The 17,076-nt window shown below is 53.7% G+C and overlaps 6 protein-coding genes across 6 annotated transcripts; 2 read left to right on the top strand and 4 right to left on the bottom strand.

Annotated features, from left to right (window-relative positions):
• Positions 1 to 159: 159 nt before the first annotated feature.
• Positions 160 to 1,887, bottom strand: M409DRAFT_27087 (uncharacterized protein; the record flags this gene model as incomplete). Its single annotated transcript, XM_033808413.1, has 3 exons — positions 160 to 984; positions 1,042 to 1,664; positions 1,728 to 1,887. The coding sequence occupies 3 exons, from the start codon at positions 1,885 to 1,887 to the stop codon at positions 160 to 162; spliced, it is 1,608 nt and encodes a 535-aa protein (XP_033663352.1).
• Positions 1,888 to 2,445: 558 nt separating this feature from the next.
• On the top strand, positions 2,446 to 4,661 carry M409DRAFT_27086 (uncharacterized protein; the record flags this gene model as incomplete). Its single annotated transcript, XM_033808412.1, has 6 exons — positions 2,446 to 2,782; positions 2,834 to 3,396; positions 3,455 to 3,728; positions 3,785 to 3,936; positions 3,998 to 4,187; positions 4,240 to 4,661. The coding sequence occupies 6 exons, from the start codon at positions 2,446 to 2,448 to the stop codon at positions 4,659 to 4,661; spliced, it is 1,938 nt and encodes a 645-aa protein (XP_033663351.1).
• A 313-nt stretch (positions 4,662 to 4,974) lies between these two features.
• M409DRAFT_69069 (uncharacterized protein) lies at positions 4,975 to 7,414 on the bottom strand (the record flags this gene model as incomplete). Its single annotated transcript, XM_033818112.1, has 4 exons — positions 4,975 to 5,480; positions 5,530 to 5,645; positions 5,724 to 7,256; positions 7,293 to 7,414. The coding sequence occupies 4 exons, from the start codon at positions 7,412 to 7,414 to the stop codon at positions 4,975 to 4,977; spliced, it is 2,277 nt and encodes a 758-aa protein (XP_033663350.1).
• Positions 7,415 to 8,212: 798 nt separating this feature from the next.
• M409DRAFT_37398 (uncharacterized protein) lies at positions 8,213 to 9,858 on the top strand (the record flags this gene model as incomplete). The annotated part of the gene is made up of 2 exons (XM_033810723.1): positions 8,213 to 8,939; positions 9,017 to 9,858. 2 exons carry the CDS (start codon positions 8,213 to 8,215, stop codon positions 9,856 to 9,858), a joined length of 1,569 nt encoding a protein of 522 aa, XP_033663349.1.
• Positions 9,859 to 10,220: 362 nt separating this feature from the next.
• M409DRAFT_69067 (uncharacterized protein) lies at positions 10,221 to 13,271 on the bottom strand (the record flags this gene model as incomplete). The annotated part of the gene is made up of 7 exons (XM_033818111.1): positions 10,221 to 10,310; positions 10,560 to 11,157; positions 11,231 to 11,576; positions 11,611 to 11,836; positions 11,866 to 12,546; positions 12,607 to 13,039; positions 13,222 to 13,271. The coding sequence occupies 7 exons, from the start codon at positions 13,269 to 13,271 to the stop codon at positions 10,221 to 10,223; spliced, it is 2,424 nt and encodes an 807-aa protein (XP_033663348.1).
• Positions 13,272 to 14,447: 1,176 nt separating this feature from the next.
• M409DRAFT_27082 (uncharacterized protein) lies at positions 14,448 to 16,792 on the bottom strand (the record flags this gene model as incomplete). The annotated part of the gene is made up of 5 exons (XM_033808411.1): positions 14,448 to 15,551; positions 15,639 to 15,722; positions 15,773 to 15,843; positions 15,899 to 16,663; positions 16,720 to 16,792. 5 exons carry the CDS (start codon positions 16,790 to 16,792, stop codon positions 14,448 to 14,450), a joined length of 2,097 nt encoding a protein of 698 aa, XP_033663347.1.
• Positions 16,793 to 17,076: the final 284 nt, after the last annotated feature.

Here is a 17,076-nt window from a genome sequence, read left to right as displayed (position 1 = left end):
CCATCGCCTTTTATAGTAGGTTCTTAAAGAAGCGTACATTACGTAGTCACGTGCATCAAGCCGTTAGGACTCCTAGATCGCTAAAGGTGTATTGAGGCGACCGGCTCGTAAGAGGAGGTTTTGTCACGTGGAGCTATGCTACTACTTCTTCTCCGTCTTCTAGACTTTCTGACTATAGAACCTCCACTGCGACTGCCAGTCGGGCGACAGAGGATCTTGCTTTAGCACAGCTCGTAAAAGTTCAATAGGCATCATATTCTCCTTCATAATACGATCGTGAAATTCCTTCTCGGTCCAGACCCCGTTTGGACCTAGCACTTCCTTTCTTAGTGCGTACAGTTGTAGCGCGCCCAACATGTAGCCGGCTTGGTACAAGGGACTGTAATCGCCGTTGAGAGATCGTCGAACCTCGCCTTCAGCTGTGGCCCGCTCGTGTCCGACCCGCTCGACTAGCAAGTCGACGCACTCCTGCGGGTCCATCTGGCGCAAATGGAATTTGATAGAAAATATGATGCGTGCGCATCGATGCATCCGCCAGAACAACATGCCGATCCGGTTCTGGGCCTCGTTGGTCGCGTATGTCTGGGAGATTTGGCTGGGGAAGCCGCGATCCCAGAGCAGAAATTCCCAGTATAGCGCCCACCCCTCAATCCAGAAAGGTGTTTCGAAAAGTTTTCGGTGGGGGTGGTAGCGATCCATGTAGTAGAATTGGAGGTGGTGTCCAGGGATGAGCTCGTGATGGACTGTGGCGCGCGAGAATGGAGGATTGTTCCCACGCATGCTCATAAGCTTGTCTTGATGGCACATGCCAGCCGTGGGGTATGAGACGGTGATTTCGGTGCCGCTGGTGAAAAAGGGGTTGACCCTTTGTTGCTCGGGAGTCATCATTACAGTTCGCCAGCAGTCTTTGGCGATGTCGGGAACCGTAATCAAATCGAGGGCGACGACATAATTCAGTGCCTCGGAGGCGAGATCGTGGACGACCTGTTCAGCCAATATCAGCAAAGATTGCACGACACACATGATGTAGCAGCGCCGTACGTGAATTTGTTCGCCAGGGTTGACAAAGCTGTTCCGCGTGTGCTCAAGAGCTTCCCTGGGGTCTCTAAATCCCAGCGCCTTGGTGGCAAGTACCATATGTGCTTCGCACCACGCGAACTCGCGCTCTCCGATCTCGACCAGTTCTTCAGGAGTGTAGGGGATGCACTCGGCTTCGAGTTCGTCCAAGATGGCTTTCCTCCCCAACGGTTGTCCGATGATGTCTCCGGCAGAGGTGTCCATGTTGTTGCCAGACTTGCGTTGCAGTAGTCTCACGAGGCCACGAATCGCTTCCGACAGCGATTTCCAAGGGCTGGCCAGCCACCAGGTAATGACGGGGTCGTAGTCACGGTAGAAATTGACTGCTTCTTCCAGGACATCGTGGAGCTCGGCTGCCATTCGCGCAGCCCTGTTAGCGATAATTTTTTCTTGCGCGCCGGCAGCCTGCTCGCCATTGTCACGAAGCTCGTCGCTCAGCTGTTTGATGCACACGATCGCGTCAGACATACGAGCCGCAGCGGTCAGGCCCTGGAACCGGGTGACTTGCTGCCGCCAGAGGCACAGCTCAGCGAGTGGCGGCATCCAAGGTGAGAAATAGTGATCCGTTTCCGCATATTGGGCGGCTTCTGTATGAGTCTAACGGTGTCGTCGAGTCAGATGAATGCGCGAGAGCAGCCAATCAACCTGACCGGACTGGTCGAGCGCATGGAAAGGGAAAGCCTGCAGGTCATCGAGCTTCCGCGATATATATTTCTGGAGCTGGTGCAGCCTCGTGGTCGAGAAGGTCAGGGGATAGAAAGTCTCAATGTCGCGCAGATCGGCGGCAAGGCTATGCACAAAGACTTGCATGGCGGTAGGAGAAACGCGTGCATCGCCATCATCGAGCAATGATGTGGTTCTGGTCATAGTGTGTGTCTGCTGCAATGTGGCAGAAACGTGCATCGCATCACTATACATATAGGTTACCGCAAAGGACACGCTATCACGCTATCCGAGATCGAAGACATTTTGATCACGTGATACGCGGAGGAGTGTTCCGCACGCGGCATCAGAGTCGGCTTCTACATCCAGCCGTTGCGCAGCTTGACTCCGCCTGTCTGTCCCTCACAATCCACAAACGACACACGGCCTGATGAGATGCTCGACTCGCCGCCTCGTCATCGCCAAGACCTCGACGACAGCAGGGATTCCACGCGCGCTCGCCGCATCCAACAAGCGTAAGGCCCCATCATCTTCATCAGCATCAGCGTCATCATCATCAATATCACCATCAATGTGATCATCAATCCCTCCATCATCATACTACCCATACCTGCCGCACCAGCCGACTAACCTCTGTGGTGGAATGCGTACAGATGTGACCGTTGTCGAGCGCGCAAGGTTCGCTGGTCGGGTCTACGCCCCTGCATGTCCTGTCGCCGCGCCGCCGTTGAGTGCGTCTTCGCCGACAAGGGGCAGCGCGTCTCCGTCTCCACGCACTACCTCCACCAGCTGCAGGAACAGGTCCGTCAGGCTCGAGTCGCTCAACAGGCTCCGCAGCCGCAGCAGCAGATTCAGCCTCAGCCTGAGCCGACACCGACGCCGCCGCCCCCATCCCCACGACCCCCCGCCACATTCCACCCTGACTGCGCAGCCTCAAATGAGTCGTCGTGCAACCTTGACGGCAACGAGGGCTTCGAGCGCAACATCCTGGTCGACGGCGCTCATCTTGTCCGCGACACGGATGGCACCGATGCTCAACTCTGTGCGAGAACTATCCGCTGCGCTGCGTGAGCCGCCTGCTGACATGTCCCAGGGTACCTGGGCCCGTCATCGACATGGTCGTTCAGTCGGCGTGTGACGGCGTACATCGCGCAGAACACGTTGCCACCCGACGGCCCAACGCTGCCCCCCAACCTGGACGGTGCAGCGTACTCTTCGCTGAGAGGCATGTCGTCTTGGAACTCCCATAACCCGCCGCCGCCGCCCCTTGAGCGTCGAGACGTGCCGTCCCTGGACTATGCCATTTACCTGTTAAACACGGTCAAGTTCCATCTGAATCAAATCTTTCGCTTCATCGATGAAGCGTCATTCACAGAATCCATCCATGTCTTCCACAACAACCCGGCCCAAACCAATCTCCCAGCTCTATGGCACGCCCAGTTTCTTTTCGTTCTGGCCTTTGGGAAGGCCTTCCTCACCAAAGCCAGTCGAAATCCGCAAACCACCCCCAAGGGCTGGGTCCATGCCTCGCAAGCCTTCGCCTTTCTCCCCCGCTTCCATGAGCCCGACCAGGATAACTTGCTGGCTATCGAAGTCTTCTGCCTTGCTGCGCTCTACTTGCAGTCGATCGATATGAGAGTCTCGGCCTTTGAGTTTGTATCGTAACCCTTAACCCCAAGCGTGGCTGTGCTTTTGTGCTAAACGCATACTCCAGGCCGGTCGAGCGCTACGTTTATGCTACGTCGTTGGTCTCCACAACAGCCCGCCGCCGTTCGACGCTACTCGGAGTCAAGCTACACGATGTGCTCACCTGTGGTGGAGCGTGTACATGCTCGACCAACATCTGTCCGCCCTAATGGGAGCGCCAAGCGCCGTGCAAGACGCAGATGTAACGGTCTTGCTCCCCTCGAGTCACGACCCCTCTCCACGAGCTGCTGCCCTAGGAACCAATGTTCGCCTGTCACGCATTCTGGCACGTCTCGTGCGAAGTAAGCTTTGGCACAGTCGTGGACCTCTGCGGTGAAAGCTGCTAAACTTCGTATAGCGGTGTACCAAGTTCGTGTGACTCTGGACGGCTCATTCCTCGTGCAGTCTCAAAAAGTCCTGCAAGATCTCGCAGATATCTCGTGGGACGTTCATAACACGGTCGGACTATCCTCTCGACTTTCGAGCCATATGATACTCTGCTATCATCACGTAAGTTCGGATGCCCTCGGTCAGTTCACCATGGCCTCGCAGCTGATGGCAATGAAAATAGTCGGTCGTGCTGGCTACGAGACCCATCGTCATGTGTGCCCTTGCTCGATTCATCGAGAGTCCAACCGCATTCTTCAAACCCCATGAGCCCACTCTCTCGGCAACTGTGACTGCGCTTTTGAAAGCGTGCATTGAATCTGCAATCAATATTATAAAGAAGCTTCAAAGCCTCAATCAAGAGAACTTATTGGGTATGTGTACCAGCAGAATTCATTTGACAGAACGACACTAATCGGTGTCGAGAAACCTTTCTCCCGTTCCATCTCGAGCAAGTGTTCTCGTCTGCTCTTGTTATCTATATAGTATCTGCCATATGGACAGACAACGCCCGGGATTGGGCTGCAAAGGAGATGGTGACAGATATCCTGGAGTGCATGATTGCTGCTGGCCACAATCTTGCAAGCCTTCGGAAATCTGAGCTAGACCATCTAGCTGCCCTCCTAGCACGTCTCAATCGCCCAGCATCAAATGAACCATCGTCGCGCGGCATGGACGTTGGAGCTCCCAACATAGATCACTCAGTTGCGACCCCGGCGGGGCCGTCTGCCCTCGACGACGTCGACGCCATCTGGAGCAGCATGCATAATGACAACCTTGCGGAACTGGCGGAAATGCTCAACTTCGATAGTACACGTGCACAGACAGCGTTTCCATTAAATGTTTGATCTACTCAAATGGGGTTCATTCGCTGCATCTAGCATTGGAAGTTTTGTCTGCTTCAGATCATGAACCATGGCGTCAAAGAGCAACACCGATGTCTTCTGCCATCTGCCCAATGTCTTCGTGACGATATTCCCATCAGTGCTCACACTTATTCGAACCAGATCGATATCGATGTACGTCATCAAAGGCTTTGCGCTCGTTGCCTATCTAACTACATGATCAACGACATACAACACCTAGAGTTACACATGTCGGCTCTCTTTCCACCTCTAGGTGAACACATGTTTGTGTGGCGGTAAATGGCTGCTACATCTTTCACCATGAAGTCGGACCAAATTTCTGTCCCCCAACCACAGTCTTGCGGAGCGCGGTTCCTAGGTAGTCCTTGGTGTCGAAAACCCCTACGTTGCCCCACCATTGGGGAACGGTCGCATTTGGTAGTGTAATAGCGAGGAACACTACAATAGTGCAGAAGATCAAGCCGGTGTCGAGGCCTGCGGCAGTCAGATAGTTGTAGGTCGACCACCAGCCATGATAGCGTTTGCGGATTCCATAGTTAAAGATGAGGCCTACGATAGCCCACGAGGCAAAAGAGAGCGGCGTCGCGGGTGGCAGCCAGCCCATGGCCCCAATCATTACCGGAGCATGAAGGTCGCTTAGCAGCTTGGACTTGGTGGCTCGGCAGACGACCCAGAAGACGATGGGAAGCAGTGCGCCAAGGACCCAGAAATACTGCAGCGCCACGTAGATCGATCCTTTGCTGAACATCCTATGTGGTCCGATGACGCCCCATGTGATGCTATTGGAGAAGAATGTGCGACCTATGGTTCAATCAATGATGTGAACAACGGCGCGAAAAGAGTTGCTTACCGTTGGGGCAGGTGAAGTGGTTGGGCTGACTCTCCGAGCATACGCCCTCGATGTTGGCCAACGCCCAGTTCATTACCGCTACTTGCACAACACAGGCCCAGATCGACGCAGCAATCCTGTGCACACAAGATCGTCAGAGTCGGTCCGCGCATCGAGATTGTCATTGGAAAAAACAAAAAGGGGAGCGGACATACTGAGCACTAAATGTGATGCGTGGTGGCACCTTCATGTATTGTGCGAGTTTCAAATCCCCCGAGAAGGTCTGAGCCTGACCCACGACGATGGTGCTGTACACCTTGAAAATCATGACGCCAATGGGCTGGCCGTGGAAAATGTAGCCGCCGATGAAAGGGCCGATGACGTTGAGAGACAGCTGGATGTTTGTGATGCCGAGGATAGTGCAGCAGGGGACGATGAAAACCAATGCCACGAGGCATGCCACGAACAGCCCCCACCAAGGGAGTTGGACGGGGAACCCCTCGACGGTGGCGAGGGCCAGCGCCATGGCGGCCGCGAAAACAATCAGGTACCACCAGTCGGGGGCCTCTTTGTACTTGCGTATCAGCTCGTAGTGCACATCGGCGACTTGCTGTGACGCGGTGCGGAATTGGTACCAGAGCTGCTTGCCCCGATGAATGCCCGTGTGAACAATTGAAGCCGACAGAGCCGCGAAACTCAGACCGTAGTTCAGCGCAAAGGTCGGGGCTAGGAACATGGGCGAGTAGGCTTTGTACTTGTCCGCATCGAAGGTGAAGTCTGGAGTCAAGATTTCGCGTATGTCGTAGGGCGATTGCGTGTTGTCGAAGGTGGTCGAGGTGTTGATGGGCAGGTAGGCGGAGTACCACGCCCCGGTGTAAGATATGCCGATGGTGGGAATGACCACAAAGGCGATTAGACCGATTAGCGTGTTGACATGTGACACCGTTGGAGAAAGCAGGGGATCCGAGAGATAGGCCGTGACATATGTCCAATCGAAGGTTATTGGGATGAGGGAGAGTCCCGTGAGGCCGCCGAATAGTTGGTTCACGACGGTGCTATCTGGTCGAATCCACGTTACAAATGAAAATACCGACAGACCTTGGAACAACGTGGCGGGGATCCAGTAGTAGGCGAACATACCCAGAGTGACGTAGAGAAAGTAGCGGTACTGCGATAGACGCCAGCCGTTCGTTGAGTCAGGGTCAGGCCTGGTTGTGTCGTGTAGCGCATACAATAGAGTCGTGGTCGAGAAGTTCGTCGGCCAGACAAGCGCAGCTGGCCAGACGAGGAACCGGCGGAACAGACCAGCCAGTCCGATTCCAATCATTTGACTGCTAATGGTGAAGATGATAGCGAAGCCCCAACCGAGATCGATGTTGTACAAGCTCTTAGACTTTAACGCGAGAAGGGCGTCGGTGCTATATGCATATCCGTAGGTCACGTTGGCCATGAGCGTCACGACGGTATGCTCTTTGATGTTCCACGGGCCTGGTTTGAGCGCCCAAACGACGCCGAACGTCTTGAATCTCCTGGTCGGCATAATTCGAGCCCAGAGGCAACCTGCAGGGTGGACGATGAGGAGGATAGCCACGGTTGGAATCAAGATTGCGGGAGATCGCATGCTGAGGAACATGTTGACCCCAGCAGATGCAGTCACGCAGATGGAGCCCAGAATCCAGGCTCGCAGGGTGTTTGCCGGCTCCTCGCTGTCGCCATGACGGACTGCTGCGTTGACGGCATCGTGCTGGCTACTGTCTGTAGTGGTGCCTTCTTTGATAGCCGACGGTGAAGACCCCAGGGCCTCCAGCTCGAACAACTTGGGGTCGGGCGTCATTGCTTCCTGCGCATCTGTCTTGACGACACTGTTTTCCTTGCGACTCGTCCGTCTTTCACTCGATGTGGCCATTGCGAGTGCAGCTAGGGACCACAATTGTCGGCGCCTGTACGTTCGCAGGAAGTCAACGAACACACTCGTGCTGGGATACGTCTTCAGGACAATATGATAGGACTTTCTCCTGCTACCTGCTTATCTCGGCCACGCGAGTGGGCTAGCGCCAATGAAGCCCGAGGCTGTGGAATATGTACATGAATCCGCTCGGCGTTGAAGATCCGACAAAGACCACGCGCACCGCCGTTGCATCCACACCGTCGAGAATCTTTGCTCGCGAAACGATGTGAGGCCGAAGTGGAGCATTGGCAAATGCAGTAGTAGTCGTGTAGCAGCGATAAGTGCCTCCCCTTTAGGCAGGCCAGATTGCTAGAACCCGGAAGTTCGATACATGCACGTAATTTAACCGCTGTATAGGATTCATCTTCAGTGTAGCGGATGCGGTTTCCGAATGCCGAATGCAACAGTATCTGCGCGCAGGAGCCCCGTTCGCTTTGAAGTACATGGATATACCGGCAGATGCGGCAGGAAGAAAATCCACCAAGTCTTATGCACTTGCGAGCACGAAGCTAGATCCCCTCATGCTGCACCCCTCACTTTGGTTCAGCCACCCCATGAGACTGACGGAGCGAGATTCCGAAGCCATTGACGCTGGGAGCCTTGCGTGTTCCCACCAATCATCTACTGCCGAGAAACAGATAAACTGCATTGGGAAGTCGAGTCTCATCGCTTAATAGACATATCGCAGAACGTAGCTGCGTTCAGGTGGTACAGCAATCAATTTCATCTCTTGACGCATTCATTTAATTCAAAACGATGAATTGGCTTTGGACATGTTCGGTTGCGCTACTGGCGTTGGAGACAGCGCAAGCCCAGCATTGGAGAGGAAATGGATTCGGATGGGGATGGCAGCTGCCGGGCAGGAACATCAAACCCCCTGTGGGTATTAAACAAGGCTTTTTCACACAAGTTCTCGATCACAAGAACCCCGGGCTCGGAACCTTTCGGCAGCGGTACTGGTACGACACACAATACTGGAAAGGCCCTGGCTCGCCGGTGGTATTCTTGAACGCCGGCGAGGTGGATGCGTCAGGCTACACCGGCTACTGCACCAACGAAACCATCACAGGCCTGATTGCACAGGAGATTGGCGCTGCAACCATTGTATTCGAGCATCGCTATTGGGGCGAGTCCTCTCCCTTTTCGGAGCTGACTACCGCCAACTTGACATACTTGACCTTGGAGAACAGCATCCAGGACATGATTCATTTTGCCCAGAACGTGCGCCTGCCATTCGCTTGGCACACCAACGCTGCCGATGTTCCGTGGATTCTTGTAGGTGGTTCATACCCCGGTGCTCTGGCCGCCTATACCGCCAGTGTGGCCCCTGGAACATTTTGGGCCTACTTGGCGAGCAGTGCGCCTGTTCAAGTCATTTCTGACTTTTGGCAATACTTTGCGCCAGTTCAAGCGGGCATGCCGACAAACTGTAGTGCCGATGTGGCCAAGGTGATTGACTACATGGACAACGTCATGGAGCACGGTACCTCAAAGAGGCATCCAAGTGTCGAGGCTTCGAATGCCGCATATACATGTCTACTTATTGACTCTACGCCACAGGATCCGAGTCGCAAATCCAAGACCTGAAGAACAAGTTCGGCCTTGGAGAGCTTCAGCACAACGACGACTTCATGACCACGCTGGAGAACGGACCATGGCTCTGGCAAGCCAACAGCGACCTCTCGATCTCGGGATTTTGGGATTGGTGCGACTATGTCGAGAATTCTGTCAATGCGAGTGGTTCCAGTCTGCCAGGACCAGAGGGTGTTGGCTTGGAGAAAGCACTGGACGGCTATGCTGCCTGGTTAAGATCTTACATTCCTGGAAGCTGTGCTAGCTACGGTTATTTCCAGGGCGATGAAAACACGGACTGCTACGACTCGTACGATGCAAGCAGCCCCATATTCACTGATCTTTCGGTCAACAACACAGCCAGCCGACAATGGACATGGATCCTTTGTAACCAGCCATTTGGATTCTGGCAAGACGGCGCTCCAGAGGGAAGGCCAAGCCCAGTCTCACGATTGAGTACTCCTGCGTATTGGATCAGACAATGTGGGCTGTACTTTCCCACGGGACCACAAGGCCAGACATATGGCATCAACAAGGGCGCCACCCAAGCCGAGGTTAATGCCTATACCGGCGGCTGGGAAATCACCAACACGACGCGACTCGTGTACACCAACGGAGAGTTCGACCCCTGGCGCTCCGGCAGCGTTTCCTCAACTTTCCGCCCGGGAGGGCCGTTGGCCAGTACGCCACAAGTACCCATCAATCTTATCCCGGGTGGTGTACATTGCTATGACTTGCTTGCCGCCAGCGGCCAGGCGAACGCTGCAATTGAGCAAGTTCAGCGCGCTGAAGTCGCGCAGATGATGAAGTGGGTAGCAGAGTGGCCATAACATCACGACTGGCAGGCTTGAGCAGGAGATACGTTGCTCAAAAGCAACGGTCTGGAGAGTTCTCTGTTTATAGAATGATGAAACAAGATTCAGCTTTGTTTTACAGCAATTCCAACTATCCTTGGAAAGAGCTTGAAGCTGGCTTGGAAATCGTGAGCTGTAACTCGGCGCTCGATCGGCCAAGGAACGTGACTTTGTAGATATGATTTAGATCATTGTCCGGGGAGCACTCTAGCTTACTCTTAACTTGGCGCTCTGCGCTTCAGCCCTTGCGTTTAGGAGAAGCGAGGTCAAAACAAGTAAGGGCATTACATTACACCGTCGCATTCGTACTTATACATGGTTTAGTATACTGCGATGGTTCAATTTGCAGCCAAGGAGCCGACAGCTGGAAAGTGAAAGACATCGCGAAAGACGACTTTCGTGACTGTACCTTGTGCAAATAGGGGTCGCTACCATGATATCATGATTGCATTCTCGTGGTACGGACGTTACGTAGATAGAAGAGAAAGGCCTCGACAGGTCTATCTCCAGTGGCGATTTCAAGTGGAAAACGTTACCTTTCCAGGAATTGGGACTGCGTATCCACCTAATTGCTGCCGGAGGCCGTGCGTGGTGAGTTGAACACCGCTATTCCAGGTGTCCTGATACTTTAGTGTCGCGTGGGTCGCCCGGGAATCGTCAATGGCGCCAATGCTCACTGTGATGCTGTGCGATACAGTATCGTACGTGATGTCGGTGATTTCGGCGGCGTCGAACTCCACGAGCAAGCCCTCAGGGGCGACGTAGACGCGGCGGCGAACAGTGTCCTTGGGGGTGACACTGAGGACGCTACCGCGCTGCTCGAGGTTGCCGCCGAAGCTGAGCCAGCCAAAGTCGGGGTGCTGGACAACGTAAGTGGTGGCACCAATAATGTGACCGTTATAATTGGGGCCGTAGTCGCCTGTGTACCCATCCCATTGCATGAGATCGGCGTAGGAGTGGAAAGCGGTCGAAGGGCAGCCGGCAGCGTTAATGTTGGTCAAGGGGCCCATGTTGCCACCGTACCCGATACGAAGATCATACAATGCCGCGATGGTGGAGGGTTGCGGGTTGTTCTCGTATGCACCGAGCACGGGTAATGCGTTGAGGCTGGATCCGTAGTGGTGGATCATGCGCTCGATCTGTTCGATTTTGCCACCATACTCGAAATCCCAATAGCGGCGCGCGTTGCCATTGTACCCCCAGTGCGCCACCGTGGGCATATAGCCCCTAATGGAGTTCAGGGTTTTCGTCACGGTCGCAGTGTCACCAAAGTATCTACGGGAGAGAGTGAAGTCAGTGCCGATGATCATGCTGCTGTCAAAGTCCTATGATTTGATTCATCACTTACTTGGACCACACGTAGACACCCTCTTGACCCGTCGAATCCCAGGCCATTTCATTTCCAAACGGATCGTCCTGACCTGTCCAAACGGCCTGCCGAGCTTGCATGGACTGCTTCAATTGATTGGCGTAATCTGTCATGCCTTCTGCGTACAAGGCATCGAGAATGCCTTTCCAGATCGTCTCGCCTATGAGGCCCACGTCACTGTAGGATGTGACTGCGGTCCCATTCGGGTAGAGAGCCTGCGACGCCAAGGCTGTTCGGTATGCCTTCTCGAGGTACCACGTACGGCTTTGCGTTTTCAAGATGCCGGGGTTCGCGCGCTCAGCACCATATAGTCCCCAATATACAGCTGACGCGTGGACATAGTCATATGCACGCCAGACAGCGTACGCGTCGGCTTTGTCCCAGGATTCCCCACGTGGTCCAGTCGATGGAGGGGTCGTAAGTGTAGCCCGGGACGTGGGAGGGGTCGTAGAAAAAGACGCTGCGCTTGACGCCATACTCGGGCTGGCCGCTGTCGTTGTTCCTATCCTGAAGCCAGCCCCACACGACTTCGTTTGCCATTTCCTCGAGCTTCGCGACTTCGGCGGGCACGGGATGGACGTGTGTCTTTAACGATGCCGCCTCATATGACGAACCTCTTCGTCAGAGAGGCCAGCAATCCATGCTCGCTGTTCTTGCAAGATCTGGTGGTCGGCTTGACAATCGTAGGCAATGACGGACGGTGCGCGGTTGAAAGGGTCGGACTTGTCGGCGAACCATTGTTCGTCGAACATGAAGCTGCTGAGCCGATTGGCGGTATCCGTGATCGGGCTGATGACATAGTAGTGGACCGTCTGCCGCAGGCCATTGTCATAGGTGATGGTAGCCGCCGCACGCCCGTAGCCGGAAGCGGCGACATTGTACGCTTTCCACGCTCCGTTGCTTGCCTTCGTAGGCGTGAACCTCAGCATTCCGCTCGGGCTGACGGATATCGAACGCACTGGTGCCGAAGCCTGGAGGAACAGCTTGCCCACTAGATCGGTGGGCAACACATATCCGGGAATACCAATTGCAACGGGTAAACCCAGAGACGCGACCGCGGATTCGATGTCGTACACATTCTGCGTTGGGGAGAAGGTGAGCGCAAACGTAGTGGATTGGCCGGGATGAATGAAGGCGGACGTGCCGTGGTTCCATGGATTCGTCGCATTCCATTCGTTTTCTGCGTATGCCAAACTATGAGTCTGCCATGCATAGTTGCCTTCGTACACTTGGGATTGGTAGTACGTATTCCCACTTTCTTCAGTCAAAAATCGCCACGCTTCTAATTGCGAGCCCTGCTTTCCAGGAGGGATAACGAGATTGGGTCCAGTTCCCGTAAGTCAGGTGGCTTGCACGTAGCCTGCGTCGAGGCCGATGTACGGATCGACCAGAACGCACTTATTGGTCGTGTCGGTTGCCGTTCGGTTGGTAAAGATATTGTTGAACTCGAGGGGAAAGCCGAAGGCACCTATCTCGATCGTCTGGCGGCCGGTGTTGGCGAGGGTGGCGTAGAGCTGCAAGTTGCCCTTTCGGTCAGTCTTCCAATCCCGAACAATGGAAACATGCTGCGCGGCTTGCGGGAAGACATTGGTGAAGTCTGAATGCAACAGTGATCCATTGGCCCGCGAGGAGATGGGGTTGTTCGGGCGCTGAGCAGCTGTGTCGACGTCGTTCCACTCCGACTGTCCTGAGACTCGCCACCGCAACGTGATATCTCCGGTGTGATAATTGCCAGTGTCATTACGTAGGGAGAAGTAGTCAGACGGAGAGAAGTCGAAAGAAGTGTCGCTGGCAGGAAGCAACGATTGCAGCACGCCCGAACCACCAGAGAAGATGCCCTGCCAACTGGTAGTAGAGAAGGTCGTCTGGACGGCAGTAGGTAAGACTAATAGGGCAATCGCTGCGACGACCCGCTCGAACACGGACATGTTTGGGCGAGAATTTCGATGCGATTAGTGGCAACAACGTACCGATGCAGTGCTTTTACATTCAACGCCAGGCACCAGCGTCGCAAGGACATGAATTCTTCCGTCCTCTAATAAAGCATCATGTCGGGTCCGCAGACATTGCTACGGCTTGGGCTTGGATCTGACATCCTTCCGGGGGCGAGAAGGCCGAAGGTTGCATTGAAGGATGGTCGTCTGCAGAGCCGTCGATTCTTCCCCAACAGCAAAACTGTATGCTCACACTTCAACTATACCAAAGCGGGAAGTTCGTCACTTGCACTAGTCACGAACAGGACAATGAGCGCAACGGCCAGCCGATCCTATGCGGAACGCTTTACCGCACTGCTGCACCGCATGGACAAGCTTTTGTGATTTTCCACCTATCGCATATACCATCTTTTGGCACCCTTCTCCGATATCAACCTGATCGACTGTCCCGCACTGCAAGCAGCATATCGGCCCTGCGGTCACCGTGATCGAACCTGTTCTGTACAGTCTCCTGTTCCGCTGCACTCTTAGCGCCCACAGGTTTCGTGCTATTTCGCACAATCGAGGTCCTTGATCTGTTCGACATCTTTTGTCTGCACTAGAGATGTTGCCCATAAGGCTGCAGGGGCAAACCCCCGTCCCCCCCCCATCCCCACTCCCCCCCACCATCCAAAATTAGCCGAGACGCGATCGATCCACAATAATGTCCATTATCGCATAAGTGCTCACGAACTGCTTCTTGTGCGGATTGGAGTGCGTGCCAAACGTTACTTTGCCATCTACATCTTCTTAGGTACAGATTGAGGCCAATTGCAACGCCTGGTTGATCGGTATTCTGGCCTATTCCTTGGAGCCCAACAATCAACCCTGAAGGCAGGGCAGTTCACCGAAACATTCAAATCTTCATAGCAGCCGGTCGCTGAAGTATTGCTTGGGCTATGCAGCAGTGTTGAACTCAAAAGGAATCGTTGTACTCTACATGGCACTTCTCTGACTTTTTCACACATGGCTGTAATCTCGTTAGGCCTTCTCTTAATCAACAATAGTTCGGTGTTATCGCGACTTATCTTTGAATATCGTAATTAGGTCTTTAGTACTTGTAAAATTAAGGCCTCGTACTTCCTAGAGAGCAGCATACGCAGGAGAGGCATAATCGTTGCTCTACTAAGGTTCTAGTAGATAGATGTAAGTTCTGAATGTCTTCAGCAAATACTCATTTCCATTACGTATCTACAATCGTTGGCTTGGTACTATTATGTCCATCAATGAATATTCCTCAAGTTGAGGACAGGCAATTCAGCCATATGCAGCTTCGCACTAGCATAGGGTACTAGTTTGACTTGGAAAGCTGTTCCGAGACATTTCCTATCATTTCCAGTGGGAGGCGGGCCGGGTGTGCTGCCATTGTAGATAAGTGGCCAGTCGATCAGGCAGCCTTGAGCAGTCATGTGCATCGGCGGTGCACCAGCAGCAAAGATTGGAGTTGGCAAAGCCTGAGGGGAGTCGTTGATCGCATAGGACGAGGGACCAGAAGAAACGTATCGGAGGGTGCTAGGATCGATGGCAATGTTCCACTCCGAATTGTTGATCATGACATAGTCGCGGGACTGAGGAGGGGCGTAACCTGGCGGATACTCTTCTCCAGTGTAGTAATTATGTGGCGGCGTTGATGTAACATCGGCCGAGATTTCAATGGCGTAGAGTAGTTGGCCGTAGTAGACTGCAACTGTATCGTTGGCGCGTGGAGTCGTGCGAATGCTCGTGCCCAACGTGTAAAGGAGGCGTGACTTTCCCTGAGGAACGGCGATCTTCACAACATCATTCTCAGAGGCGCCGGCCTGCATGCCCGTACTACTCCTCAAGACCGCCGATGTGGCCCAGCCAGGAATACGAGCGTAGAACTCGAATCGCTTTTCGGCCTCTATATTGTAGAATAGAGTGGACTCAAAAGGGTAATTCGTCTCACACTCAACCTGAACATTCCCACCACTGACTGTTGTTTTCACAGTTGCTGGACTGAGCAAGGCGTGCAGCAGTCCGTTGTTGCCGACAGTCATAAAAGTATTCTGGAGGAATTTTGGTAGTCCCGCGGGATGGTTGACGGTGCAGCAGGGATAGTCAGGCTCGAGCCCATATGTCTGGCCAACCGTATTGACGTCGTAGAACGGGGTCGAGGTGAGATTCTTGGAGAAGGGTGAGTTCGGCTGTGACATGTAATTGTGAGCCCACCAGTCTTCTGTCAAAGCACCAGGGAGTGCATTGAAGGCAGAAAGCTCGGCGGAGTCGGCATAAAAGGTGTCTCCAAAAGCACGATAGTTGTAGGCTTGCGAGAAGATGACTTCAACTGCCGTACATGTCTCGGATCCCTTATAAAACAGTGAGTCTAGCTTCCACAGAGGCGGCATGGTCATGAAGGCATATGATAGCCTCAAAAAGGAGAAGACCAAACTTACCGACCAAGGATTGAGACCATCCTCACGCTCGTCCGCAATCACCGAGCCCATAGGGTTGCCATGATACTGGAACGTCCAATCGTTCTGTGCATTGTCAGTAGTTTTTAGGCATGATATGACGTGGGTCGACTTACGCCATCCTTTCCAGTCTGCACTAGACTTTCGTTGTACGTGTAGCGACGGATGACCGCCGCAGCTTTCAAGCCTACGATCAGTCAGCTTGCCGCTCTTCGACATAGAATTGCTGGAGCTATTGCTACCTTCTCCCACGTTTACGCCGTGTAAATACTGGTAGTTGTCGTTCGAAAAGTCATCGCTATACGAGTTCAGATTCCCGAATGCATAGGCTGACTCGTCGAACCAGTCTTCCCAGTTCCAGCCGTAGTAGTGAAGAAGTTCGATGCCCTGGAGCAATTGCATCTCGTTTCCTTCCGGATAATTGTCGTACAACCATTCCAGACTAAGTATGAGGTCCTGCACTCTGCCACGTCCCCAAAAGTAGTAACCGTCGTCAAGTATGGAGTCAACTTGCGGAATGAGACCTGTTCCGTTGTTCTCCAACATCGAGACCATCAGCTTGTTAAAGTTGTGCATGGCTGCTACCACTGGCTTGGTGTAGTTGGAACCTGCTACGTCTGCAATATTCGTCCAAGCCTCGAAAAGCAAGGTCCTAGCCCAGATTAAGCGAGCTCCGCCCCCAGGTCCATCTTTCTCTGGGCCGATCCAGCCGTCTTCCTGTACCATGTGCTCTAATAAATAATCCATGGCTTGGAATACCTGACCCTTGAGGCGCACGTCGTCCACACCGTATGCAAGGGGGACAAGTCCATTTAGCCAGTATGGAAAGGCCTCGTTCAGGCCACTGTACTCAGAATTGCCCCCGAGCCAGCTCGAGTCATGAACGAATTTCCAAAAATCGTAGAGATGCCCGCTGAGACTATTGGCCTCTGTCTCCATTTCGCCTTGGAGCCAGCCATTGGGTGCGATTGATCCGAGTGGAATGTTATTGTAGACAAACGGCTCGACTGCGAGGACTCAGCGACCGCGAACTTCAGACATGTATGGACTGTTAGGGACGTACGAGGCTTTGCTGATGAGCATAGAGTTGGCAGCGTCGCCGACAAAGTCAATAAAGCCTGTGACAGAATCGCCATATCTGCCGCTGATTTTGATTTTTGGATAGCTCAGCAGTAGTCCCAGTCCTGATCTTTCACCTTGATGATATGGCCCAATCCCAGGTCCTTCTCAAAGTGTTCATCTCAATCGCTCGTTGGTGGGAAAATTTGATGAACTGCACACGTTGGCCGAAGGATTGGAACCTTATCGCACGCGGACGTGGTACCCGTCGTTGCTGAAGCGGCAGATTTTCCGACTTCACTGCTACGTCAGGCTGCGATAGACTTTGCTCGCGACGGCCTTTTCCCCGCATGCTGGTGCA

The sequence above is a fragment of the Zasmidium cellare genome, assembly GCF_010093935.1.
Source record: "Zasmidium cellare ATCC 36951 unplaced genomic scaffold M409scaffold_35, whole genome shotgun sequence".
Classification (NCBI taxonomy): domain Eukaryota; kingdom Fungi; phylum Ascomycota; class Dothideomycetes; order Mycosphaerellales; family Mycosphaerellaceae; genus Zasmidium; species Zasmidium cellare.
The sequence above is the reverse complement of the archived record's forward strand: the minus strand, read 5'-3'. Positions and strand labels throughout refer to the sequence as shown.